The 27,385-nt window shown below is 64.1% G+C and overlaps 1 protein-coding gene across 1 annotated transcript; it reads left to right on the forward strand.

The window, feature by feature from the left end:
- Positions 1-724: 724 nt before the first annotated feature.
- On the forward strand, positions 725-21,434 carry WSCD1 (WSC domain sialate O sulfotransferase 1). Its single transcript, XM_088027251.1, has 8 exons — positions 725-1,151; positions 5,833-5,947; positions 6,560-6,744; positions 9,488-9,609; positions 17,905-18,064; positions 18,501-18,665; positions 19,869-20,069; positions 21,082-21,434. The coding sequence occupies exons 1-8, from the start codon at positions 725-727 to the stop codon at positions 21,432-21,434; spliced, it is 1,728 nt and encodes a 575-aa protein (XP_087883377.1).
- The last annotated feature ends 5,951 nt before the right edge of the window (positions 21,435-27,385 follow it).

Below are 27,385 nucleotides of genomic sequence, written 5' to 3' on the forward strand. Positions count from 1 at the left end.
CATTGCTGGCCGGGCCGTTTACTAGTTCAGGGCCCAGGCCCCGAAACAGACCCTTCCAAACCTCAGCTCCTCCATTTGCCGGCTGAACAGTGTGGGAAAGTGCCTTTGCTTCCTTTTGCCGCCTCTGTAAAATGGGGCCAGCGTCCACCTCGCTGGGCTGCCCTGAGGGTCGAAAGAGATACCATGTCAGGGCCTGGCCTGTGACGACTGCGTGCAGAGCCACCTCTGTCCCTGGACCTTCACTGCTGCTCAAGGGGCGGGGGCGTCATTCCCATTTTGCAGACAGGGCGGCTGAGGCCCAGTGACCGCCAGGGGCACACAGCCAGCCGGGGGCGGAGCTGGGACCTGAGCCCCGCTCTCTGTCGGGGTTTCCTGCAGCACAGGTGTCCCCTCTGGGAAACAGAGGCCCCCGGGCCTTGCATCTCAGCGTGCTCTCTCCACTCTTACAGATTCACCGGCCGGGCGTGCCCGTTGGTGGAGCTCAGCGACGGCGGAGCTGGTGACCCTGAGGCAGGACCCACAGCCACGGGGCCCCGTGGCCGGGGATGTGTGATGCTGCCACCCAAGCATCTGCCGGAATCAGGGCGGGAGGACCGGGGAGCCCGGAGGCACGCAGGCTGGTGCCAGGTGCGGGGATGAGGCCGCTGGGGGCCCCGGCCTCCCCCGCCATCGGGTGCTAGGAGCCGTGCCCAGGCTGCAGCCGGGAGCCCCGCCGCCCGGGGGCATGGCCAAACCTCTCTTCCGCCTGCAGAAGCTTCTCCTCCGAACGCAGTTCCTGCTCTTCTTCCTCACGGCCGCCTACCTGATGACGGGCAGCCTGCTGCTGCAGCGAGCCCGCGTGGCCCTCCCACCAGGGCCCCGAGCGCCCGGCCCCCTACAGGCCCTGCCTGTGGCCGCTGTGGCGCTGGGCGTGGGCCTGCTGGACAGTGGGGCGCTGCAGGCCCCCCGCGTCAGCCCGGAGCTGCTGCTCGGCGTGGATGTGCTGCGGGGGCCCCCGGCCCGGCCCCGGCCCGGCCCCCGTGGGCTCTGGAGCCGGAACTCAGAGCTGCCCCCGCTGAGGCGTCGCCGCTGGTTCCACCACCTCGCGGGAGACACCCAGGGGCCGCCCGCCCCGGGCCCTGAGGCCCGTAGGCCTGCAGCCAGCAGCCGAGGTAGGTGCTCAGCCCTGGCTCCCCTTGTGCGTTGGGGGGCCCGGGCCCGGAGGGCAGGGCTGGCTTTCCCCTTCTCTGGCCCTGGGCCTGCCTGGGATGGAGGCCCCCAGGCCCGTGGCCCCCAGACCACCGGCTCTGTCTGCTCTGCGAGAGTTCTGCTTGCGCCCAGCTGGGCTAGCGCCATCGTCCCAGAGCCCAGACTCTGGGTTTGGGTGGACCTCAGCTTGCATCCTGGCTTGGTGGCAGGCTTGACGGTGACCTTGGACACGTGACCTAACGGCCCCAGGCCCCTGGGGAGTGAAGACAGAGATACCCACCCCAGGGCTAGCGTGGGGATGGGATGGGACCGCACTGAGGGCCACAGGACGGCAGGCTGTCCCACGTGCAGGTCCTCGGCCTCCCCCAAACGCGGGGTGGGGCTGCGTCTACACAACTCCGTCAGCGGGTGATGCTGGTGCTCTTGCAGGCAGAGACCCCTGGGCGGGAGGGCCTGGTCGTTTCTCGGCCCCGGTCACTGGCAGCTAACTGCCACATCGTTTACGGTGCACCTGTAAATGATATTTATGGGCGTCACCGCTCTCCTGGTATCCCGATCCCACAGGGGAGACGCTGGGTATGGCGACGTTCAGTCAGTTGTCAAGGTCGCTCTCCTGGTTTGGGTTCCCTGGAAGCCTTGGCCTGTCTGGGGTGTGACCCCAGGACACTGGCAGGGAGCGAGGAGGGAGCTGGGGAAGAGAATGTGGCAGGGGACGGACTCGGAGGAAGGGCAGAGTGCACATCTCGGAGTGCAGCCTGGAGGCGGCGGGTCAGGAGGAGGGCCAGGCCTTTTTTGTCAGGCTGGTGAGAAGGTCCAAGGAAGAGGGAGGAGCCCCCGCGGCCCTTGCATTGGGGGGATGACTGATGGTTGGTGAAGCCCAGAGGACGGTGCCTTCCTGTCTTCACAGAAGGAGGTTTCTCCCGAGATCACATGGGTCAGAGCCCTTGCTGCGGGGTTCCTCAGGAGGCTCCCACCTAAGAAAGAGGGGGACATGAGGAACGGATTCTGCCACTCACTTTGCACAGGCCTGCCTTCTGTCAACTCGCCCCAGCACCCCAGGAAGCTGGGTCTCTATGCACACTATACCCACGTGACTCATTTAGACTGAAGTGTGAATGACTGACAAAGTCAACACAGAATCCTTGAGCAGCAGCCTTGGAAAGGGTACAGGTTTTGCAAACAAAAACTCTACCAAATACTCTCTTGGTATAGCTGGTCACTGGTTCTGTGACCTTGGGCAGATTGCCCAAAGGTCAATTCCTCTTTATTTCTTTCCATCTGTCCTTCTCGGGGATCCACGCTTGAGTCTGCTATTGTCTGTGCCCTCGAGGAGCTCAGTCTGGGGCGGAACCGTCACTGTACAGCAGTGCTGAGGCTCGGGTGGAAGGTTGTTGTGACCCGGCCAGCAGAAGGGAGGGCTGGGGTGACCGAGTCAGAACCCCGGGGGCAGCCCTGGGCTCCACGGCGTCCCCCCTAGTGGCACGGTGGACGGGGTGTAGCGGCAACTGAAGAGACTGGGGTGAGACGTGCTGGGGACCGGAGGGGTGTCGGGGTGCTGACCGCCGTGAACCCCAGGGCGCCCTCCCCATGACCCAGCATGAGGAGGAGCCTCAGGGCCAGTGTAGAGAATGGCAGCTCTGTGTGGCCAGTGCCCCCCCGGCCCCCAGGACTGGGGGAAGCGTTTGTGCTCTGCGGGAGGCCGTGGTGTCACCCACTGGAGGGACACCTTCTGAGCAGGGGCACTGGCCCGCAGGGCGCCCCCTGGCCCCAGGCTGGTCACGCTTGTCACAGACAAAGAGGGTGGCTCTTTGCGGCCGGGCAGCCCGCCATGCTCCTGGAAGGGCCCCGCAGAGCGCCAAAGCTGCAGGAGGTCCATCAATCACCAAGCATTTCATTATACCTTGGACGACATCCATAATGGAATAAAATGTCAGTAAGTTTACTAGGGGAGAAATAGTAACTTCCCCCGCGCCAGTTTGTTTTTTATTGATAGTGATTTCCAAAGACATTCTGATATCTCCACGGCCGTCGTTAACAGCCTCACGGTGCGTCCGTGTTGTGCAAATGAACAGATGAGGACTCACAGACAATAACGCGTTGCCTCCCTTTTAGCCGAAAGCAATAAATCCGCCTCAGAATGCGTCCCAGTGTGTCCCCTGGACGCCCTCGGCTCCCTCGAAGCTGGGAGAGCCGCCCAGTAATTTTCCAGGAGGAAGGGCTGGCCGCCTCCCCCGGTCGGAGTGGGTGCGGGGGTCCTGGCCTTGTGTGTGCCCTGTGGCGCGGCCCCCAAGTGTTTGCTCCTCTCTCGCTCACCCGCGGGGTGGGTACCCCACTGCCGTTTTCCCGTCCAGCGTCCAGTTGGGCCCCGGCCGCCCCAGCACAGTGGTGACAGCCCGGGTTGCGCCCAGCGCTTCCTGCTCAGACCGCACCTGCTGACTCACTTCACCCCCTACGGCCTCGCGGGGAGCCAGGAGGGGGGCTGCCGGCTCAGCGGTGAGGGCCTGCAGAGTCCGCGCCCTGGTTGTTGTTCACATCAACACAGTCGCCCCCCAGCGCCCTGCAGGCCACGTGTGCCTCGAACCGCCCGCCTGTTACCCCCTCTCTCTGCCCTCCCGAGCCCGCAGGGCCCATCCCCACTTCACAGGTGGGGAAGCCGAGGCACAGTGGGGAGGGGGTGGCACGGGCCCAGATTCGTGCCCCTGCCCAGCCCCGGCCGTGGACCCCTTACATGCTTTCCGTTAATTTCCCATCAACGGTGATAAACGTCTAACCACCCGAAGCTTGTGTTTTGGGGCCTAATTGAAAGTCGTAACAGAATTTCTTCTTCGCTGAGCAACACATCAGAAATTTCTCAAATATTAGTTTTCTTTCACCAAGTAGGCGGCTGAGGGTAACCCTTTATTCCTGCTGCTGGTGGCGGGCAGTTCTGGTCTCAGGGGTCCTGACCCCTCTGTGACCCCGGGGCCCGGCGGCCTCAGCGAGAGCCGGTGCCCGTGGACGTGGCCGGTGACGGGCATCCTGGGGCCACGGGCACAGGGAAGCTCATGGCCCTGCGGGCAGACAGTGAGAAAGGCGATCGTCGCTCCCCGCTGCCCCGGGGTTCTGCCTCGGTGACCCCGGCTCGGGGGTGGAGTCCCGTCTCTGGCCACCCGCTCACCTCCCACTGCTCCGTGTCTGTTACTCGGGACCCTGGGAGCCCCTCCTTGCGTCCGAGCTCCTGTTCCCCAGACCTGTCCTTGCAGGGCGTCAGCCTGCTCCTGGGGGCCCTGGCCCACCACGGGCACGGCGTGCTGGTGCTGACCGCGTGCGGGACCCAGTGGGGCCCCCGCGGACACAGGGGCACGCGGGTGTAGCAGACTTTCAACAGCAGTAGTTAGTGAGAAGCATTTGGGTGTTGACCAGGTTTTCAGATACAGAATGCAGGAATCTGCATCAAGGAGAGGCCGTGGCGGGCTGGCGTGGTCGGGGACGCCCGTTCAGGCCGGGCAGGAAGCGGAGGGTGGGCGTGAGCAGGGGCAGGCACAGGTGCACGCGGGGGGCAACGGGAAGGGGCTCCGGCGGGGTGGGGCAGGTGGTGGGCCTTTATCTGCTGGGTGGTTAGAGAAACTGAGGCTCAGAACGTTGCCATGATGTAGCCAAGGTCAGAGACACGGTTAGATGTGCTGTTCACAGACGGGACTGTCACTCCCAGATGCGGCCCCGGGAATGAAGGTTGGGGACCCACTTCTCCGAACCACTTGGCGGGCAGCCCTGGGCTCCTGCTCTGGGCCGGGATCCTGGCAGGAACACCGCGGGCGTCGCCTGCCCTGGGGGCGCCGGGCTGGGAGGCGGGGCGTCATCCTGCCGGCCGTGGGCACGCCTTGGGTGCGTCACCCCCCAGAGGCGGCGTGTGCTGCGCGGATGCCCTTCCAGACGTCCTCGGGCAGTGTCTCAGCACAGTCCCTGGCGTGCGGCGTGTGGCGTGGGGCCCGGGGAGCTCCTGAGCCACGTGGCGGTGCGTCCACGCACCCCGGTGTGCTGGCTCTGTGCTCGTGTTCTCTGGCCTTCTCTGCGCATCTCTGGGAGACCCCTCTGTGTCGGGGGACAGAGAGGTTAGGTGTCACGGCTGGGGCGTCACCGCCACTGCTTGGTGGAGTCTCGTCCCCAGAGGTGCCTGGACGGGCGAGCGCTCAGCAGTCCTGTGGTGCCCGACAGACGCCGCGTCCATGCCTCCAGCCACGCCTCCAGCCATGGCGGCTCACGCCTCCCCAAACACAGGTTTTTTTCTTGAGATAGCTCTTCCCGTTTGCAGGATGTTCTTTTTAGCAAAAGTCAGACTTACCATAACTGATCTCTTCCCTCTGGATCCTACGGAGGCGACAGGACCCACCGGTCGGGATGTTCGTGGAGGCGGGGGGCGCTTTCTGAGCGGGGGGCGGGCAGGGATGGAGACAAGGGGTCCCAGGAGGGGATTCGGCCGCAGACGCAGCGAGGTGGGGCTGGTAGAGGAAGCGGTGGCCGTGCGGGGACAGGCGTCAGTGAGCGCCAGGGGCAGGTGCGACCTCGCCTGGCGCCCGGGGCCCTCCAAGGAGCCCTCCCGAGGATGGGCATGTGGCAGGACCGTCCCATGCCGACCTGAGTCTCCACCGTGCTCCCCGCCCGCAGGTACCTACGTCGGCTGCTTCAGCGACAGTGGCCGCGACAGAACACTGAGGGGCACCGTGTTCTTCGATTTGAGAAAGATGACTGTGTCCCACTGCCAGGACGCGTGTGCTGAGCGGTGAGTGAGAGCCCCGTGCCGTCCAGCCGCTCCGAACCAGGGGGGCTGGCTGCCATGTGAGCACGTGGTTTTCCTTCCCTGGGCCTCGGTTTACTTTATGTTCAGACTACAATAGAGGCCTCAGCTTCAATGTCACCTCCTCCAGGAAGCTTTCCAGCTTGGTCATGATCTGTTCTGACCCTTTTATAGATGGAGAAACTGAGGCCAGAACGGATAGGAGGGGTCCCGGCTCAGCCTTGCGGTGCAGACAGAGTAGAAAGTGGCACCGACTCAGTCCCCTTTTACCTTCCCAGCGGCTCGGGGAACAGACGGGGAGGTAGTAAGGGACAGTCGGGGCCGCGCGGCCAACAGGTGGCCACAAACGAGGATGCGGAGCACCAGGGGGTTTTCAGGCCTCTGAGCTGGGGGCGTGAAAGCCCTGGCCTCTAGTTTATCATGAAGGGAGGCCTGCTCCCCAACGTCAGCCGGGGAGCCCGAAGTCTGGCTGAACACCAGCCCGTACGGCCAGCCGTGTGCCGACGGCGTGTCCCTGGCCTCCTGGCCTGACCCCGACCTTGGTCGCGGCCGCCGTGGGGCCGGGGCCGCGACTCAGCGGGGCGGCTCTCCCTGCAGGTCCTATGTGTACGCGGGCTTGGAGGCTGGGGCTGAGTGCTACTGCGGGAACCGGCTGCCGGTGAGGAGCGTCCGGCCAGAGGCGTGTAACCACGAGTGCAAAGGGGAGAAGGGCTCCGTGTGCGGGGGCGTCGGCCGGCTGTCCGTCTACCGCGTGGAGGACCTGCAGCTCGGCTCCAGGAAGCGTGAGTGTGTCCTCCCTTCCCTGTCGCCCTGCTAGAGGGGCTCGTGTGGGGGCAGGGGTGGCCGGAGGCTGCGTGGGCTCATGGCCTGTGGGACAGACTCACTCACCAGGAGGCCTGGGCCCACGCGTCTCCGACGTGCTGTGTGGCCCCGGGCAGCTTGCTTCTCCTCTCTGGGCTCCCGTTCTTCGTCAAGTGCAGAGGCAGCTCTAAATGAGCCGCGGTGGGGCCGACCAGAGGCTCTGAAAGTTTCCTGGCCGTGCAGTGCTTAGATGTTCCGGACAGACATGAACAACCCTTGGAGAGCCCAGGCCCCGGAAACAAAGGGGGACTAAGATGGCGGTGCAGAGGCCGGAGTGGGCGGAGGTGCGGTGGCCGGGGCCTCCCCTGCAGAGCGGGGCTGCTGGTCCGGGGGCCGCAGTGGCAGGGGCGGAGTTGGGCCCAGAGCTCTGCACATGGTGACGTTTGGCTCCGGGGAAGCACAAACCCGTGAACTTTTAGATTCCAAAGAAAATACCACCTGCCAGTTCGGGGAGATAGAAAGATAGGTCAGTTTTGATCTGAGCTGGAGCTGAGATTCCAACCAAACCAAACTTGCAGTGCTGGCCTGCATCTGGGTGAGGCTGGAGGCTCAAAGTTTTACTGCCCATCTGGTCCTGACGCCCCGACGTGACGGCTGGCTCCGGCCGCGTGGAGCCGATGCACGGTCTCCTGAGGGCTGCGCCCCCAACTCGGGCGGGTGGAGGTCCCCCAGGCAAATCCTCACTGAGGATAAGCTCACGATCCAAAATTATAGAAGGTGGGAGCCGATCGCAAGGGGCAGTGAGCTGATGCGCCGGGAAGCAAGAATGCGCCCCCGAGAGTTGCCGCTGAAAATGTCCAATGAGTTGCAGCTGAAGCTCAGGTGCATCCTCACCGCAAGACGATGTGCCCCGGATCCCCTCAATGCCGTTATCGGGGGCTGCTTTCTAAATACCGTGGCGGCGCACCTCTGCCCACGTCGGGGACACCTTGCCATGATGGGGAGCGGCCAGGCTGGGCGTGGGAGGAAGTCGGAGCTGGAGCCGGGGAGACCTCCCAGCAGCAGCAGAGGTGGGACTGCCCGGCGTCCAGCCACGGCGCCTCCCAGCTGTGGACTACGTGACGGGCTGCAGGAGGGCGCCGGCTGAGGACTGTGCCCCGCTCGGAGCAGGGCTGGGACGGCTCGGGCAGCCCCACGGGAAGCCCCACTGCGAGAACCCGCGGGAGTGGGTGCTCAGGCTGGGCCACCGAGGCTGCTCAGGGGCGTCTGGGAGCAAGGACGCGGGCGGCTCGGCGACAGGACAGCTCCTGACAACGTGCGCTCTGTGGACTCGCGGAGGAGACATCCGCTCAGCTGTCCTGTCACCCGTGCACCCACACGGGCTTCCAGGCTGGTCTCTGGGACCTGTGATGTCTACACGGGGGGCTCGGGGCTGCCCCCGGCCCCTCCTCCGCGCCCAGCTGCTGACTCAGACGTCACTGGCTCGAGGCGCGCACGGTCAGGGTCAGGAGGCCCCAGGACTCAGGTCGGCGGCACTGGTCTCACGGTTGGTGTTGACAAGGTGTAAGGCTGGCCCTCCTGGCGGCTGACCTTTGCCCACCCCCCTCAGGGGCTGAGCCCACGGGGTCTCTGTCTCGGGGTCACCACGTGACCACCGTTTTAGATTTCGGCTCCCACCAGCAAGGAGCACTCGCAGGACTGAGACGGGTGAACGTGCTCCCAGATGGTGGGCGCCGGGCGGTCGAGGGCGCTTCACCGTGTGCCCCGAGGGGCCCTGGGCTGTCCCCTGGGCGCGAGGAGGCCACCTGCCCAGGATGGCAGCCCCTCCCCTGACGGACGCACAGCACAGGGGCGGCCGGTGCCGCTGGGACCGCCAGTCCAAGGCAGGCCCCGCCGCGCCTCACTTGCCTGTCTGCTGCCGTCTGCTCGCAGGGGGCTAGTCGGGCTCACCTGGTGCCCAGACTGCAAAGCGCTGGCCTCCCGGGGCGCAGGCTAGGGACAGGGTCTCCGCGCTGCTGAGGCAGGCGAGGGCGCGACAGCAAGACTGCTGCCTAAGCAACCCTGACGAGTGCGGACGGAATGCAAGCTGTCGGAGCCAGAACGTTCTAGAAGGCTCAGCACCCAGGACGCTGGAGAGGGGCTGGACTTCTCCTCCTGGGCTAGAGGACAGCTGGGCGGAGGTGCCTGCGGAAGCACGGGCTCGAGGAGCATTCATGGGGCCCGGTGGGAGTTCGGGTCTACCCAGCAGCACAGCGAGGGGGCCGTGGAGGGATTTCACTTTTCTGCATCTGCTGTTCTCCTCACGCCTGCATGGCAGGGATGCAGAATTTTCCAGAATATCAGCCTCTCGGGTCGCCTGGTGCAGAATCTGGCGCAGTCTAGATCTGTGAAAGGAAGGAGGGACGGAGCGGGGGACAGATGCCGTGCCCCGGAGCCGGGGGGAGAGGGAAGAAGGGATGGAGGGGGGGGATGGACACCGTGCCCCGGAGTTTGGGGGGAAGCCGGCCTGAGGTCAGCACGTGGCAGCCACGTGGTACCTTGTCGGTGACCACGGTGGGGAGGTTCGGGCGCCCGGGGTCTCAGGAGTCGGGCCCGTCCACACCCTCTCCAGGGTGGGCTGCTGTCTGGTTTGCTGAGTCTCTTTGTGGAAGCCACCGTTTCCCCACGAGAGGCACCAACAACCAGGGGCACCGTTTCTCACCAGAAACCCATCTGTCCCTGCAGGGAGGACCGTCACGTACCGCGGATGCTTCCGACTGCCGGAGAACGGCACCCACACCTTCCCCGACTCCCTGACGCAGGCCAATGCGACGGTGGACGCGTGCTCGGGATTTTGTTCCCAGAAAGTAAGGCCGCCTGTGACTCGTGCCTGGAGGGGTGCGTGGGGCAGGTGCCGGCATGGCTGCATGGCCTGTGCTCACGTGGGCGCCCCCGGCTGGCCCGGGCCGTGTCCGCAGGGCCGCGAGGCTGGAAGGATCGCGCCTTCCCCAATGGCAGTTCTTGGCACGAACGTCAGGTGTTCAGTGGACCGGGTTTGTTAGTGGGACCTGCTTGCTCGGGGAGAGTGGACGGGTCATCGGCTGAGCCCGGGGACAGGGCTGGGTGCTGACCCGACGTCAGGGGCCATGGTCACACGTGTGCCTTTGGCTTCCCTGGGGCTCGGGTGCGACTCTGCAGAGTGGGTGGGACCCAGGCCGCTGTCCCTGCCTGGCTCGGGAGCTCTGGGAGGAACACGGCGGTCAAGGCCAGACGGGGCTGGTAAACGACGGGACCCCAGAGCACTGAGGTCTGGGGCAGGGTCCAGTGGCCCTACACGTGGCCCCCAGCCATGGCGGTAGGCTGAGGCCGGGGCTGCTCCCGCATGCTGGGGACTGAGCCGAGGCCACGTAACGGGTGGGGCTGGGACAGGAGTGTCCTGGTGGTGGTGGCGCAAATGTCCTTGTCCATCAGGCTTAGCTCACTCCATCCTCCTAAGGGCCGTGCCGGGCGGGTGCTGGGACGCGCGGCCACGTTTGAGGTGAGGGAACAGAGGCAGAGAGGCTCCTGCCTGCTGCCCGAGGTCACCCGTCCCCCACATGGGGGAGCCGGGATTTGGACCCAGTCAGGCCCCCTGGTTCTGACCCGGCCGGTGGCTCGGAGCTGCAGGGAGCGGGCTTCTGGAACACCGAGGAGCGCACCCCCCTGGTGCCACTCGAGATGCGTCCCTCGGGGCCAAGACAGAGCCTTTCTGCACTTCCCACCCTAAATCACCCCCTTTGGAGTGGGTCTCTGCGTCTCCGGCATTTCGGGGTGTCTGGGGCATCCAGGGCCTGCGTTCCCGCGCTCCCCCCGTGGGAGCAGCGCTCTGGAGGCCACATGCACCTGCTTCCACGCGGCCCTCCCGGGACTTCTGCACACCTGCCGTCCCCAGCAGCCCCGGGAGCGCCCACCGCCGTCCGCAATCCGAGGCGCTCGGCTGCACCAGACCAGGCCTCCTCTGTCTGCAAACCTGGAGGTGCCCCGCGTGCCGGGTGACCCACCTTACCCTCCTGGTGCTCCCAGGGGGGACACTCTGAGCCCCGCACGCTGCCGGAGCCAGTGCAGGTCCCAGCAGCAGGAACAGGTGCCCGTCCAGTCTCGACGGCATGGGGGGAGGGGACGGGACAGCTCCCTTTCCTCCCCGACGGTCGGTGGGTCTGAGGGACCACTCTGTCCTGACACGGAGAGCGCGTTCCTGTTCTTGGGCTCCGCCGCATGGATGTCCTATCGCTTAGGCAACCCCTCCCCTGCTGTGGAGCGTTTCCGTGGTTTTCAGTGTTTCGTTCGCGAGCGAGGCCACGGTGACCCTCCTGGTAGGCGGGTCGTTCTGTGTCGCTGGATCGCAGGGCGATGCTGGGTCAGGGTCCGTGTGCCCACTGCACTTGGCAGAGATTACGTGGATTTTATACCCCTGCTGCAGATGTGCGAGGCAGACACGCGGCTTTGAGAATTTTGGGGGGAGGGTGGCTCCAAAGCAGCGTCCTGGGCTGGATTCCCCAGTGACCTGGGCAGCCCCGGGCATTCTGCTCTGGGGTTACGGACGCAGAGTTTACAGCCTCAGGGGTCCTCGGCTGTCTGGTTCTAGCTTCCCGTTGACCGGCGGGCTCGCGGCCTGAGCCACGCTCCCAGCTCTGCCCGGCCCCTGGCGGCAGCACCCCCCTCCATGTGACAGCCGGGCATCCCCTGTGGGCACAGCCGCCCCGTGGACAGCCCCTGCCCTGAGCTGGCTTGGCCCCACGAGGCCCAGCCCACGTGCCCCACGCCGAGTCATGGGGAGCCCCCGTCTCTTCTGATTGTGTCCAGGCTGAGTTCTGGGGGACCCAGGCCCGCGGAGAGACCTGTCGGCAGGGGTGGTTCTCTCTCCTCCCCGGACGTCGAGGGGGTGGGAGAGGTGAACTCGGACGTCCGCCATACGTTCCCCTCTGGAGGGCCAGTGCCTCCTTCCCAGGAAGGCTGGTGGCCCCGGGGCCTCGGGGCTGTGGGGGCAGCTTCATCTGGCACTGATTTGGCCGGAGGCTCAGATGCTCTGGGACGCAGGCACGGTGCACAGCAGACAACACGGCCGTGGCAGGTGTCTTCACGGACAGAATCCCCACCATGGAGCCAAGGCCGGGGCCGGCTTGAGCCTCACGAGGGCCGATCTGGGCCGTGGCGGCCTCACGGCACCCTGCTTCCAAGCGCCGTCGGAGGCTTGTTTGTGGCCCCATATGAAAGTCTCCACCGTTGTTTGCCGGTTGGTTCCGATGGTTCGGGAGCTCCAGGGTGTGGCCAGATGGAAGGAGGACACGTGGGCCGCCATCAGCGCCTCGACGGTCTGACTGCCTGATATTTGTGCACAGGCCCCGCGGCGGGGCCGCCGAGGGACTCCGGCATGGTCGGCAAACGGGCTGCTAGCACCTGACGCTTCTGCAGGGATCCCGCAGGCGGTCTGAGCTTCGCTCCCCCTGCACCTGCTCTTGGGTATGCTGACAGGAGTCGGAGGGCGAGGACGAGGGGTCTGCCAGCATCTGGGGTGTATGAGCTCTTCCTATAGAATACTGATCGCCCGGATTAGTATTTCCCACGGACGGGTCTTCTCAGGCTTTTCCCATCGTGCTGACCAGGCTCCTTCCCTGCTCCGCAGCTGCTCCCCAGACCCACCTGGATCCCGGCAGGTGCAATCTGTCCGCCGGGGGGAGGGGCGCTGCCTCCCCGGCTCGGCCCGAGGTTGGGTCAGTAAGGGCCTGGGTTTTGTGAATTAACTTCCTGGACGTTGGGAAGTTTTCCCTTTGCCAAGATGCTAGCCAGTCCTGTCCACAGGAGACGATCCAGCACAGCTTTGGGGTTCTCAAGACAATTTCGGCGGTAAACCTGTTGACGTTATACCGTGTGTGTCTTTAAAGAAAATTTATAGCTTTTGGGGGGGGGTTTGGGTGGTTACAAAGGTAACGCATATCTGTTTTGGAAAATTTTGAAAATGCAGAATTAAATTAAAACTCACCTGTGACGTTACCACATCGGAGAAAACGACCAGTAACATTTCACATCCTTTGGTCTTTTATTCTAAGTTCATGTTTGTGGCATTTGTTTCTTAAAAACTGAATCTCTCAGGGCGCCTGGGCGGCTCAGTCGGCTGAGCGCCTGACTCTTGATCTCAGCTCGGGTCGTGATCTAGGGTCGTGAGATCAAGTCCCGTGTCGGGCTCTGTTCTGGGCATGGGGCCTGCTTTAAAAAAAAAAAAAAAAGGAACTCTCTCCTTCTGTTTGTTCCCGTGTCCATGCCACGTGTCCCTCGTGGCTGCAAGGCCTTACTTTCTCTGCCGTTCTAAGTAACGCTGCCCCGAACGTTCCCGAAGGTCAACCCGTGAGCGAGGTTGACCCGTGAGCAGGTTCGTAATCGTCTCCTCGTGTCATCACACGTGGGAGGGGAGGGATTTGTGCGTCTCCTACGTCACTCGTGAGACCTGAGGTGCGTCTCCAGAAGTGAGTCACCTGGCCTCGTTCCGAAGACGGTGGGATGTGGCTTCAGAGTCCGTGTCCCAGGTGCGTGTCCCTGTGCGACCATATACTCACTTTGTGGTCCTGGCCAGTCTCGTGGCCCTGAGCCGTGGCATCCTCACTCCCTCGTGCGGATGCGATCCGAAGCCGTGGGCTCCTGCGGTCGAGCGTGGGCTGCCTCTCCGACCACACGGCCCCCAATTTGCCGACCGACGGCAGGGAGACACACGCTCGGTGACGGGCTCCGTGGCCAGGCTCTGGTTCACCCTGATTCTCAGCTGCGAGCAGAAGCCCACCCTCCACCCCCATCCCGGCAGCCACCCCCCGGGCACCCACTTTCCTTCTGGGCCTGAATGTCCGCAGTGGCCTCAGAGTGAACGGAGGCGGGAGACCAGTCAAGGCAAGCTCCGTGCTGGTGCACAGATTTCAGTGAAAGCCCCCCCGTTTTCATGTGTGTGTCCACGGAGTTGAGAGCAGTGTGTGGCTGAGCCCCGGGCTGATTCTGTCCCCGATGGGCCTCATGGTCTGAGGTCTTGGGCTGCTCGGCATCTGCTTCCTCGCCTCCGTTTCCCCTTCTGAAGTTCTGATCTCTGACATGTTTTGTGATGCCTGGTAACCCCGGAGACCCACCGCAAGAAAAGCGCTCAGGGAGGACGGACACCGACGGGCCCGCCGAGACGTCCGCTCCCTGGTCCCTGGCCGCCACCATGCCTTTGCACGTGGACGCCCGGACGGAAGGGCCCATCCCTTGCTGCGTCCTGACCCGACGCCAGGCCGAGTGCGTGTGCCCGTGGCAGCCACCGGGCCCAGGCTCCGGATGCGGTTTGCGGGTGGGGCCCTGTCTCCCCGCTCCGTTCCCTCCACCCCTTCGACGGGAACGGTCCCACGTCTGTGTCCTGGCTTCCCCCTCCCGCCTCTCCTTCTCCGATCATCGTCTTGCTCTGAAGCCGGGGTGGGGGGGGAGCAGGGTAGCCGGCAGAGAAGAGTTACATCAATATTTAATTTTTATGGAAATCATGTCCTAGAAATCCCCCAAGGGGCTGGAAATTGCTCTGTGTTTTCAGAATCCGGTGATGTTGCTGGAGCGGTTATGTTGTAAATAAAACCGCATTACCATCTACGGCTCCCCCTCGCTCCGCACGCGCCGGGAAGCTTGACGGGTTCATCCACTGGAGGAAGCGGAGGGGCTCGAGTCGCCGGTGGGGTGCAGGGTCGCGGGGCAGCCACTGCAGCTGGGGAGGGGTCCCACGTGGTGGCGTTTTCTTCTCTGAGCAGAGCTGGGGGCCCACGGGAACCCGGTGCCCACGTGCGCCCCCAGCACCTCGGGGGACATTCGACCGTGCGTTGGTGCATCCGTCAGACATTCAGTGAGCGTCCACCAGGCGCAGACACTGCTGGAGGGACACTTCCTTCCAGGACACGGGTCCCGTGGGCACTCTCGAGGACACAGGGGACAGAGCCCAGATGGGCGTGGAGCGAAAGGACACCCCGATGGTGAGTCTGCCTGTGGGCGGCGACTCTGTGGTTCCTCCACGGAGGATCCCTCGTGGGCAGAGTGGGCGCACAGGTTTGAGTGAAAGGAAAGTCCACACCGAGGGACGTTCTAGGATAGACCGGATGACCTTGGACCACAAGTCAGAGCAGCGTCTGACTGCGGGAGGGAGCGGGGGCGGAAGGGCTGAAGAACGGCGGCGGCAGGAAGAAACAAGTGTGTGCGCGCGCGTCAGAGCTGATGGAACGGTTCCCTCGGGCAGAGCTGTCGTCTGTTTTGGGAACTGGTGGTGTGAACCGCGGTAACTAGTGAAGGCCTCTCAGGGAATAGGGCTTGCAAAAGTTGGGGGGGCGGTTTCTGGGGATAGGACATTCCAGGCAGAGGGAACAGCAGGTGCAAAGGTCCTGAGGTGTGTGTGTGCCTGGACCGTAAGGACCCCAGTGTAGGAGGTCACCACGGCTGCCCCAACAAAGTGCCACAGAGGGGGGCTCGCACTTCTCGGGGTCCTGGGAGCGAGAAGCCCGAGGTGGGGGTGTCGTTGGGCTGGTTTCTTCTCGGGCCTCGTGGGCTCGCAGATGGCCGTCTTGTCCCTGTGTGTTCACACAGTCGTCTGTCTGTGTCCTAATCTCTTAGGACGACACTAGTCAGATTGACTCACACCAGCCGTGGCCCCATTTTAACTGATTTACCTCTTTAGAGACCCCGTCTCCAAATACAGCCGCATCCTGAACTGGGGGTAGAACGTGGGCTTGGGACCGATGCCTCAGGTGCGGAGAGATGGCTGGGGGCCCCGCCGGTGCTGCCCTGCAACCCAATGCGGGCCCCGCTGTGGTGCAGAGTGTGCAGCAGGTGAGGGCTGGGACCGCTGTGGCCAACGGCAGGTCTCACGGGTGCAATGGAGGTAGGGCTTCCGACTTCTGTCCCGCGTGTGGGGGCCTTGGAGGGGAGCCCACAGACAGAGCGTCAAACCCTCAGGTCCCCGCGCATGGCGGGGGGGCAGCAGAAGTCCCAAGAGATGAGAAGGGGGTCACCGAGGACGTGCACCGGGCTGAGGGGTCCTGCCCCCAGCTCGCAGATAGGGAAACCGAGGCTAGGAGGGGGCAGGCTGTTGAGCTGTGGGGTTGGTGTTGGGGTCTGGCGGGTTACACACCTGCTGCTTCCTCCCCGAACCCTGCTAAGGGGAAGCCCAAGGACAACCCGAGCCACTGCCTCCCCCGTCCTTCATCCTCCGAAAATCCATGTCTCCTGGGCCTCCTCCAGCAAAGGCGTGGGGACCGGGGCTCTGGTCCCAGGGGAGGCAGTGACAGATGAGGAGGCTGGAGAGAAGGGAGGTCCTTCCCCTCTTCCAGGCCAAGAGCCACAGGACTCGTCTGTTTCCTAGAGACTAGGGTTCCAGATGGGGCCCCACGGGCTGTCTCAGGGCTTTCCATGTGAAGGGGGGCTCGGTGCTGTAGCAGCCATGGGCATGCATGGTGGGGGGGCGCGGTCATGCGTGGTGGGGGCGCATAGAGGTGTGCAGCGTCAGAAAAGCGTGGGGCTGCGTGTTGGGGTTGCACGGCGTGCGAACAGCTAAGGGGGTGTGGAGGGGGTGTGTAGTAGGGGTGCGTGGGGGAGTGTGGTGGAGGTGGAAGGGGGTGCATGGGGTGCACAGTGTCAGAACAGCGTGGGGCTGTGTGGCGGGGATGCGTGGCAGGGGGTGCGTAGAGGTGCGCAGCGTCAGAACAGCACGGGGGTGCATGGTGGGGATGCGCGGGGGTGCGTGGTGGGTGCACAGCGTCCGAACAGCGCGGGGGAGTGTAGGGGTGCGCACTGTCAGAACACCAAGGGGGTGCGTGGTGGAGGTGCGTAGGGGTGCGCAGCGTCAGAACACCGCAGGGGTGCGTGGTGGGGGTGCGCAGCGTCAGAACACCGCGGGGGTGCGTGGTGGGGGTGCGCAGGGGTGCGTGGTGGGGGTGCGCAGCGTCAGAACACCGCGGGGTGCGTGGTGGGGGTGCGCGGGAGTGCGTGGTGGGTGCGCAGCGTGGTGGGTGCGCAGCGTCCTAACAGCGCGGGGTCTCGGCTTCTGTCTCCACGTAGCAGCTCAGCTCTCAGGGACGGGGTCGGGACCCTGGGAGCTCCTGGCAGGGGCGCAGCTGCTGTAGGGGTCCAGGAGGAGGAGAAGGGAGGCGGGGAGAGGCTCTGGTGGGGGCTGCAGGGCATTGGGGCGGGCATATGCCCCAGCACAGGAGTCCCCCCCCCAGCCACCACCGCCCCCCCCACCCGGCCTCTGCATCGCCCTCATGGCTAGGACTCACCGGGTGACTTTTCTGAGCCCGGAGATCCTCGCTTTGTCAAACCACACTCAGAAAACGCTATTGCTTTTTTTTTTTATTTATGAGAATTTTGCTGTGGGCAAAAATAAAAAGGTCTGTGCGGCGTTGCCTGGGCTGTGAGAGGTTTTCCCTCCCTGCCCACTCGTCCCTGCGTTCACGTTTGCACGAGGCAGGGGCAGGCAGGGGCGAGTGGGGCTGGGTGTCCTTCCCCCCGGGAGCGCCCGCACACGCCGTGCTGGGTGCTGGGCCGTTCTCATAAGGAACGTGCAAGGTGGATCTGATTGCCCTTGTTCAGTGGTGAGGTTCAGAGAGGCTCGCCACCTTCCCCGAGGTCGCCCAGCACCCAGCGGTCTCCTCCGTGGGCGCAGAGGGAGCAGGGCCAAGGACAGGAGGGGGCTGCCCCTGATCCTGGCGGAGCCCGCAGGGACTGGGGCGGTCTGTCCCGGCCTACACCCCCCTGCCCCCCGCAGCAGGGTTGGGCTGGCCTCCCCAGGGAACTCCAACCGGGAGGCCAGAGGTCTCCTTGGGGCTTGCGCTCTGTGGGCCCCACACTGCGCTGTGGGGCTTACGTGCCCCAATCTGACCGGGCACACACGGGCTCCTGTGGACGCCCCCACCCCGCGTGCCGGGTCCTCCCGCACTCCTGCCGGCCCCCCAGCGTTAGTGCCGGGCCTGCTCACGCTGTGACTGTTGACTGTCTCCAGCCCGCGGTGAGCTGTCACGTCCCGTGCGCTGTGCCCGCCCCCCCGGCTGGCGCGGGAAGGATGGACGTCCATCCCGACGTGAGCTGGGAGGCCCGGCCCGGGGCGCACCCACATGCTTCTGTCCCCTCGCTCCTGGCAGGAGTTTCCACTGGCCATCCTGCGGGGCTGGGAGTGCTACTGCGCTTACCCCACGCCTCAGTTCAGCCTTCGGGACGCCGTGGACAACTCGCTGTGCGGCCAGGAGCCCGAGGCACAGAGCCTGGCCCAGTACTGCGAGGTCTACCAGACGCCCGTGCAGGGTGAGTTTAGCGCCTGGGGGACGAGGTGTGCGGGGTCCTCCCCACCGCGTCTACCATGGTGTGTGCTCCGGGGGTTTGGAGAGGCCAGCGTGGCCGCGTGCAGTCCTGGGGCGGGGTGGGGGGGCCTCCACCATCCCTGGAGGCTGGACACGGGACGCTCCTGGCCTTGACCCGACTCTGGGGACGGAGGTAGTCCGAGGAAGAGCAGGAGAGCGGTGAGGTGGGGCCAGCCACCCCCTGCAGAATCCGGAGCGTTACGCGCTGTGCGGGGAGCCAGGGCCCGCTGCCCGGGGCATGGGAGGCCTGACTGGCCCCAGGCCTGTGCAGCCAACCCCTCCCCTCCCTGGGCCTGCCTCAGTTTCCCCGTCGGTGTAGTGGGAGCCTCAGGGCAGCGGGTCCCGGTGGGGCGGTCGGTGGTCAACCTCTGGACTTTCAGACACTCGCTGCACGGACAGGCGGTTCCTGCCCACCAAGTCCAAGGTGTTTGTGGCTCTGTCAAGCTTCCCGGGAGCCGGGAACACGTGGGCACGGCACCTCATCGAGCACGCCACAGGCTTCTACACGGGGAGCTACTACTTTGATGGGACCCTGTATAACAAGGGTGAGTGAGGGCCAGGGCAGGGGTCCCCAGCTGTGGGGCAGGACCTGTCTGCACGGCGGTCTCGGTCTGTAGGTGGCCAAGGGGCCCAGGGGCTGGACCAGCCACGTGGGGTGGCCCCCGAGGTTCCCCCTCTGAGGCTTCCAGGACTGGCTCAGGGTGGCCACTGGCCTCTGTACCAACCTACCAGTGACATGCACCGTTGCCCGGCCTGTCCTGGGCAAACGTGGCCCATGTGACGGGCGAGAGTGGCCGCTGTGGGGAAAGCCTGCCGTGCGCGGAAGCCACCGCGGGTGTCAGGGTGTCGGGGACTAGATCCCGTGTTTACAGCCCGTGGTCTGGCTCCTCCTTCCCTGGAGCATCCCAGCGTTTGACAGAAGCCCCAGCGAAGGCTGACGGGGTTTGGCGTGTTGAGTTCCAGTGGGTGAACTCCCATTCGGAGGAGCCTGGTTTCCTGGCATCAAAGAACCCATCCCTGCTCGTTGCACCTTCACGTGCTCCCCAGCTGCTCACGAAGTGGGTGGTGCTGGGGCTCATCGGCGTCCCCAAGAGCCCAGGAGAAGCACATGCTCCTTTACGGAGCACAGGTCCCAGGCTCGCAGACCCCGGATCTGTCGGGATGTGGCCAGAGTAAAGGTGCAGGGGCACCTGTCCAGGGGTCCCTCTGTGACATCACGCTGCACCCCCTGACCCGTGAGCCCCTGTGCTCGGCAGGACTGCACGCGAAGCCCCTCCATCCGCAGCGTGAAGCCCACCGCAGAACGAGCACACAAGCGTCCTGTTGACCTGTGTGACTCTGCTACGGTGGGGAGGGCGGGGGGCCCCGCTGCAGGACCACAGCATAAGGTCTGACAGCCCTCGCACCTGGTGACGGGGATCCCGCCCCCACTGCCGGGGAGGGGGTGGAAGCCAGGCCTCCCAGGGACACACATGCCATGTGCCTAGAGCCGTGCGCTGCGGTGTGACCTTGGGCAAGTCTCGTAGCCACTCGGAGCCACACTTGCAGCCACCACAAACTCGTGGGTTGTTTGTGGTGCTTGGGGGACATCTCCATGCAAATGCCCACATGCACGCACCTCCAGCGTCCAGAGGGGTGTCAGGCCCCTGCCCCCCGACTTCTGGGGTCTCCCGGAGGCATGTTCAGCTCTGCCTGCTGCCGTGGCAGGGGCCCGACGCCATCCTCAGGGGCCTCCGCTCTCCCCGCAGGGTTCAAGGGCGAGAAGGACCACTGGCGCAGCCGGCGCACCATCTGTGTGAAGACCCACGAGAGTGGCCGGAGGGAAATCGAGATGTTCGACTCGGCCATCCTGCTGATCCGGAACCCATACAGGTCCCTGGTGGCCGAGTTCAACCGCAAGTGTGCCGGGCACCTGGGCTACGCGGCCGACCGAAACTGGAAGAGCAAAGGTAGGCAAAAGGGGCGGGCAGCCCGTGGCGGGGAGGGGGGAGGGGGCGACCCGCCCCACAGTGTGGCCGAGACACGGGTCTGGGGGGCGAGTGTTAGGGCATGGAGCTGTCAGAGGGAAGCTGCCTCCAGCAGGTGCGAGGCCGTGGGGCAGGCAGGCCCGTCCCTGCAGGCTCGGCCCCGGCTGATGCCTCCCGTGGCCTCCAGCCGACCCTGCCCCTTGCTGACTCCCCGGATGCAGGAGGCTGAGCTCTGGTCCCTCCTTTGCTCTTGTGAGCCTCGGTTTACTCATCTGAGACAGCAGGGTGGTCTCTATCTCGGAGTCATTGTTGAAGACCAGGGAAAGCGAAGGCTCTTCACGGCATCTGAGGTGTGCGGCCTGGATAGTTACACCAGCAATGCTTGTTGACATTTGCGCCTTTTCCCACCAAAACAAAAAGTCCACCAGCTTTGTAATTTGTTAGGATAGAAATCTCACGGAATAGATCATCCGCAAAAGGTGGCGGCTGCCCGGCAGTGTCACAGGGTAGACTGGCCACCCCCCCTGCCCCCAACGAGACAGGTCGGCATCAGGCAGGGACCAGGTTCACTTAGCTTCACAGGAGGCCCTGGGGCAGGCGATCGGGCCTGCGTGCGTCCTCGCCGCACCCCTGCTCATCCCGATCACCCAGGACAGGTGAAGGTGGATGAGGGTCATCCCATTTCCCACTTGTCATTAACACCACTGTGCCACGTGGGCCCTGTGGCTCTCCCTGCCCCAGCGTGGGCCCAGCGGTCATGGCACTCACTGTCCACGAGAGAGGGGACCAGTTCTTGGCACACATCGTCCACGTCTGTCCTCACGTGGTGCTGCCATGGCCATGGATGCAGCCACAGCCACGTGACCCAGGCTGGCCCGGGGGTGCTGCTCTTACTGCCCGCGGGTTGTCAGGAGGGCCTCATCCGTGGGGCCCTCGCCTCCCCGCCCCGAGCGCCCAGGAGGCGGGCCTGATGGGCGCTTTCTCTCCCGCGCAGAGTGGCCGGACTTCGTGCGCAGCTACGCGGCGTGGTGGTCCTCACACGTGCTAGACTGGCTGCGGTACGGCAAGCGGCTGCTGGTGGTGCACTATGAGGAGCTGCGGCACAGCCTGCTGCCCAAGCTGCGGGAGATGGTGGCCTTCCTCAATGTGTCCGTGAGTGAGGAGCGGCTGCTGTGCGTGGAGAACAACAAGGAGGGCAGCTTCCGGCGGCGCGGCCGGCGCCCCCATGACCCTGAGCCCTTCACCCCCGAGATGAGGGCGCTGATCGACGGCTACATCCGGACGGTGGACAAGGCGCTGCGTGACCACGGCGGGGCCGGGCTGCCGGGCGAGTACGTGCCCAGATGACGGCCCGGGCGCTGCCCCGCAGCCTCGCTGGGGCCCAGCTGCTGGAGCCGCCACAGGTCCCTCTGTGCTCACAGACACGTCTGCACGCTTGTGGGCCACGCGGGCTGGGCTGGGCCCTTTCAGACCTGCAGACGCCGGCCCGCCCGTGCACGCTGCGCTCCCAGTCCGGCTTCCTGTTTCGCGCTGCAGACTCGCTGCCAGGGTCCCCGCCCCCGGACGCAGGGCTAGGTGGGCATTGGCGCCGTGGGCAGCGAGCACCCCAGCGTGGGCATGAGCTCACGGATGCTGCTGGACCCCGCGACCCTGACGGCACATCAGATGCCCCATGAACACGTGTAGCGTGGCCACCAGGCATCCCGGTGCCCAGCTCTACGTTTCCTTTCTCTGCAAATGGGCTGGCAGCGCTCGACAGAGTCGACCCCCCACCACCGCTGCACACTGACCTCAGGACCTGCCACAGCTCTGTGCACCCCCCACCCTGTCCAACGGCAGCACTCCTTGGAGGGGCCCCCTTGCCTCGCCTTTCCCTCCCGTGTCCCAGAGGCGGGGTGTGAGGGAGAGGGGGCATGGGGCCAGAGGGGCTGGCCTCCAGGGGAGCCCTGGACCCAAGGGGCACACAGGCCTGCGGGGGGGGCTTGGGGTGCACGTGGGGAGACCCAGGAGGGACGGGTCTTGGGGATCACTTGGCCCCACCCATCTTGGCCATGTCCCCCAACCACACAACCCTCGAGGGAGGGGCCGTGGCCAAACCCTCAGTGTTCACCCCCCGCCCGGTCCCTGGGGCTCGTTACCACGCCCTCTGTCTCTGCGTGAGGTTGATGTCTTACTCACTCACCCCTGGAGGAAGGGCCCTCACGGACGCCGCAGCCTGCTGTGTGCTAGCCCGCTGGTGTGTGTGTCGGGGGGAGTGGTGGGAAGGCCCCCCGCCCCAGCTCGCAGCCTCGGGGGGCAGGGGAGGCTGATCACAAACAGGAGTTAACCCAGGAGCAGAGGAGTGTGCGTGCGCTCAGGGTCTCCATGCCCTGGTCCGGAGAAATCTGTAGGAGCTTCCCCAGCGGAGCAGAGGGAAGGGCATTAAGGCAGAGAGAACAGTGTATGCCAAGGCTCAGAGGCTTGGAGAACGGGTGTGGGGCGTGTGTGTCTGAGTCTGTGCAGCCGGGGATGGGGTGGTGGGTGAGGACAGAGGTGGGGACACAGAGGGACAGTCCTCACGGTGGCCTGGTGCTCAGCCTGGAGGGACAGAGCTCCCTTCAGAAGCCGACCCTCGGGTTCAGAACGAGGCCGTGCAGACCAGGGCTCCGGTCTGGGGGTGGGGGTGGACCCCTGTGAGGTGGGTGATGGTGGGTGGGCCCCTCGGCAGCTTCTCCAGGCTTCGGGTGACCGTGGCTGGGCCCCTTGGTCTGACCTCCCGCGACCTGAGCCAAGCTGCACCAGGGGAAGTAAACGGGGAGAGGTTTGGGGAAACCGGCATTGGAATGTCCTGACTCTGCACCCCCCGTCAGCTGCAGGAAGCCGTGAGCCACCACAGTGAGGGCAGGTGGCTGGGGGGCCCAGCGGGCTGCCCTTCTTCAGAGGGAGGCCTCCACACCCGTCCCCGGCTCCGCCAAACCCACGCTGGTGCTGAGCCTGTCCGGGCCCTCCCACAGCCGCTCTCGGCTTAACGCTGGAAACGCCGGGTCTTGCTAAATGTTTATTGGCACGGCTCTGGCTCCGCCATTGACGCTGGGACGGCCCCTCATAAAGCGGTGTCTCTGGTGTCGTAGGGAGAGGTGAGACCTGCCGCGAGGCCCCACCTGCTGTGGAAGGCGGCCCAAGGGACACCTGCGCCCCCCAAGCAACCCTAGAGTCTCGAGGGGATGGAGGGCCGGATGCTGGCTGCCTCCTGAGATTGGCTCCCAGATCTGGCCCTCACTCTTCCCGGCCGCCCGGGAGACTTCGGGGAGAAAACCCGGACTCCAGGGAGGCTGGGAAGGGCAGAGGTGTGGCTGGAGGGCCAATCCACGCTGGCCCTCAGGCCTTCCACTCTCCTGCCCACCCTGGAGTCAGGACAGCAACAGCCTGCGCCTCACCCCGGTAGATGGTTCATTTCCTGCTGCCAGGTGCCCAGAGACCTCCCTTCCTTCCCGGGGGAGAGCTAGCTGCTCAGACAGCCTGGCAGCTTCCAGGGCACCTCAGCCAGACCTGCAGAAGAACAGAACGACGGGGTCAGCCTGCACCGGCTCACACTGAGTCCGTGCACACAGTTGGGCGCCCGACACGGGGATGGTGCTCCTGGGTGTCCAATGAGCAAGAACGTGCAAAGGCCCTGCTGCTGATTCTCCGCAGCCGTCACCACGGCCTGCCCCTGGGGGAGAGCCTGGAGGCACGGGAAAGGGCTCTGGCTGTCCATTTGTCTCTGGAAGTGAGGCCTCCTCAAGCTCTCAGCTTCCCCATCAAGCCTCTGCCGCCCCAAGCAGCCAGGGAGCAAAAGCCAGTGTGAATTTGGGGGAGAATTGTGGTAAAACCCTACTTCCTGCAGATTCCACCTTTAATGACGAGGCTGTGAAATCACATAAACCTGTGTTAAGACGTGTAATCTCCATGGTTTTCATCTCCCGTTGTGGATCAATTTGGAAACACCAAAATATATAATTTTAAAAACCTAAAACACATTTTTGATAATCCCAGTGATGTGTAAATGAGACAGAAGAATAGACAGGCTTCCAGACCCCAGGAAGAAAGCTGCTTAATTATGTGAGCATCTTGTAATGAAGCCTCTTGCAGCCAAAATTAGATCCTGAGTGCATGAATATGTGATAATGTTTGTACACCAGAATGCATTTTCCCCTTAAAATGTGGCAGGAGCGCCTTGGTTCTTGGGGGACCCTGGGGGTGGGGAGATGGGAGTGCTTGGGGGGGTCCCCGTGGCTGCAGGAATGCTTGGGGCACAGGCGTGTTTTTCTGCGGCTGGAAAATCCCCAGGGGTCTAGCAGGAAACTGATGGGTCTGGGGCCACACTGCTCACCGCTCCCAACAGGACCAGTCGGCCTGTACAAGGCGGAAATGGAATGGAAGGCAGACTGCGAGCTGGGCAGGACCGTGCCCCCCTGTTCCCACCCCCGTTTCCTTCCCCAGCAGCCCCGGTCTCCAGGGGTTGGGGGGGATTCACGTTCATCACCATCTCTGCGGTGGGGCCCCCGGCTGGACAAAGCCAACGGCTCCTTCCGTCTCTGGCGATGGGTAGGTTCAGGGATGGTCCTGTGAGCTACAGGGGTGTGGCCGGAGGGCATCTCAGGCCGTTGGGAACGTGCGCTGCTGGTGGGAGGGGAGGTCGGCGGCCCTGGGTCTGCAGAGGGGCCCACCCTCCGATGACACTGGTTCTGCCGCAGGGGCGGTCGGGGGCACAAGGAGCCAGGAACTTGGCATTGTCAAGAACGCTCAAGCTTTGCCTGCGATCAGCCTTCCCTCTGGACGGTTTTGTTACATGAGCCAATAAATCCCCTGTTCCCCTCGGGTTCAGTCAGGCTTTTGTCCCTTACGGTCTGCAGGCTTGGCGCCAGGTTCTGTCCGTCTGTGGTTGATGGAGATGGAGGCTGAGCCTCGGCCCAGTTCAAGCTGGGGGGGCCCGGGACGGTGCCTTTTCCTGGAGCAGAGACCTCATACCGCATGCGCCCCGGTGGGGGGAGAGATTTGGCTTCTGAGCTGAGCGGCCCAAAGCGCAAGCCCTCTACTTCACAGACGAGGGACCTGGGACTCCCGTGAGGTCACCCTGGAAGGACGGGCACGCAGAGCGAGGGCGGGAACACGGGCTCCTTCCGCGAAACCACCTGACCGCCCTTCTGCTGCATCCCTATAAGTCTTGGAGGCGTCGCCACAGACGGGGCAAGTGTGCAGAGCCAGCTCATTTGGAAGCGACCCCATTAATCTCACTGCTGGTTCCTTGCCAGAATACACTTTGGTGGGTGCCCGAGGTCAGCGCCGAGGGCCATTTTATCAGAGCGTAGCCAGGACTTGAAGACCTGCCCAGACGGAGCAGGGAGAGGGACTGTGCCCGGGTATTCATCCTCCGTCCCGGGCATCCCAGACGCAGAAGGGTTCTGCTCCCCCGGGGGGTTCACCTGCAGGACGGGCGGGCGCGCCCCCGCATCGCGGGCCAGCCCTCCTGACCAGGAGACAGGCACCCGGTCACCCGGACTTTGGCACCAGGTTCCTCAGTGATCTCACCCCTGCAGTCTGAGCCCCGCACCCGGCTGACGCGGTGCGGTTGGCCAGAGGTTGAGATCACACCCCAGCAGCATCAGCTGGGCCACTTCTCCTTTGCCATGTGACAAGTTGCCACGAACCCAGCAGCTCAAGGCCACCCCCAGGCACCCTCCCCGGCACCCGTGGGTCGGGCATCCGGGTGGACCTCCGTGGGCCGCCCGCCATCAAGGTGGTGTTCCCGCTGGAGGCTGGACTGGGGATGTGTCTGTGCCCAGTCTCACCCCCATTTCTGGCAGAATTGAGTTTCTGTGGTTGTAGGACTGAGGCCCTCAGTCCCTCTGGCCCATGCACAGTCCTGACATGCTGTGGGCCTCTCATAAGAAGGTCGCGATGTGGCTGCCAGGAGGAGGGTGGCACAGGCTCCCACATCGACTACATGATCCCGGGAAGGCCGTCCCGTCACTTTGCCGCATCCACCAGACAGAAGCACGTCACAGCCCTACCCCCACTTGGGGGCGGGGGTCCCACGAGAGCACGAACCCCAGGAGGTGGGGATCCCTGGTGACCAACTCGGGGTCTGTCCACCGCAACACCCATGTGGGAAAAGCCCAAAAATCCATACTTTCTGCTCCCCACCGGTCTGCACTGAGTGTGGTGTGTGTTTGGGGGCGTCGTCTGGGGGGGGTGTCTGGTTACACCCACGTCACCACGAGTCAGGGCCGCGTCCCCAGTCCACAGTGGCCACTCTGTACTCTTTTTATTTTTTTATTTTTTAAAGATTTTATTTATTTGACACAGAGAGAGACACAGCGGGAGAGGGAACGCAAGCAGGGGGAGTGGGAGAGGGAGAAGCAGGCTTCCCGCGGAGCAGGGAGCCCGATGCGGGGCTCGATCCCAGGCCCTGAGATCATGACCTGAGCTGAAGGCGGACGCTTAACGACTGAGCCACCCAGGCGCCCCTCTGTACTCCTTTTTAATTCATATTGCACAGCACACAGTGGGTCTTTCTTAATCTGGACTTTAATTTTAGGACATGATTAACTATTTTTGAGTTGAACGTTGCCCCTCCCCCCAGCGTCCCTCTCGAATTCCTCACTCCCTGCGGCGGGACTCCGGAGCCCGGCTGCATCCATTAGCACGCGGCGGGCTGCTTCCCACACTTGCTGTCTCGATCCCACTGCAAGGGTCCTGCACTTTGATCCTCAAAAATCATCATTTGCTCTTCACTGCATACAGTTCCCGTTAACCTACCTGTCAATTTCCATAATTATGTGGGGTTTTTTTTAATTCCTAGAACTTCTAATTGATTTTTATGCCAATCTGCACTGGCTTTGTGGATAATGCCCCTTCACATCTACTCGAGGACATTAAATACGCTCAGTGCTCTGTTAACTCTATCTCCTTGGGTGTGAGTTTCTCTCTTTGTTGACTTTGTGGTCTCTTTCGTGGTTCTGGTCCTCATTGGAGTTTTGACGGCTCTGCATTCATTACAGAAGAGAAGGATGGTGCGGGGTCGACCTTCCTGGCAGCCCCAGGTTTGGGACCTCAGCCAACGACCCTGTGAATCACCCCGAGTCCACCCCCTGCTCCCCAATTCCACAGACTGCCGGTGGGACACGCCTGCCTTTCTAAGGCACCAGCCCGGCCCCGTGCTGGGTGTTCACCACCTCTGATCTTCCCGTCTGTTTGCCGCCCCCAGACCACGCACACATGCTCGTTGCTGTCCACACCTCGCCCTCCTGGGCATGTCATCGTTTGGGCTTAATTCA

This window comes from Eumetopias jubatus, unplaced genomic scaffold, assembly GCF_037043125.1.
Source record: "Eumetopias jubatus isolate StellerSeaLion01/CBP00866 unplaced genomic scaffold, mEumJub1_p1.0 scaffold_10, whole genome shotgun sequence".
NCBI classification, from domain to species: domain Eukaryota; kingdom Metazoa; phylum Chordata; class Mammalia; order Carnivora; family Otariidae; genus Eumetopias; species Eumetopias jubatus.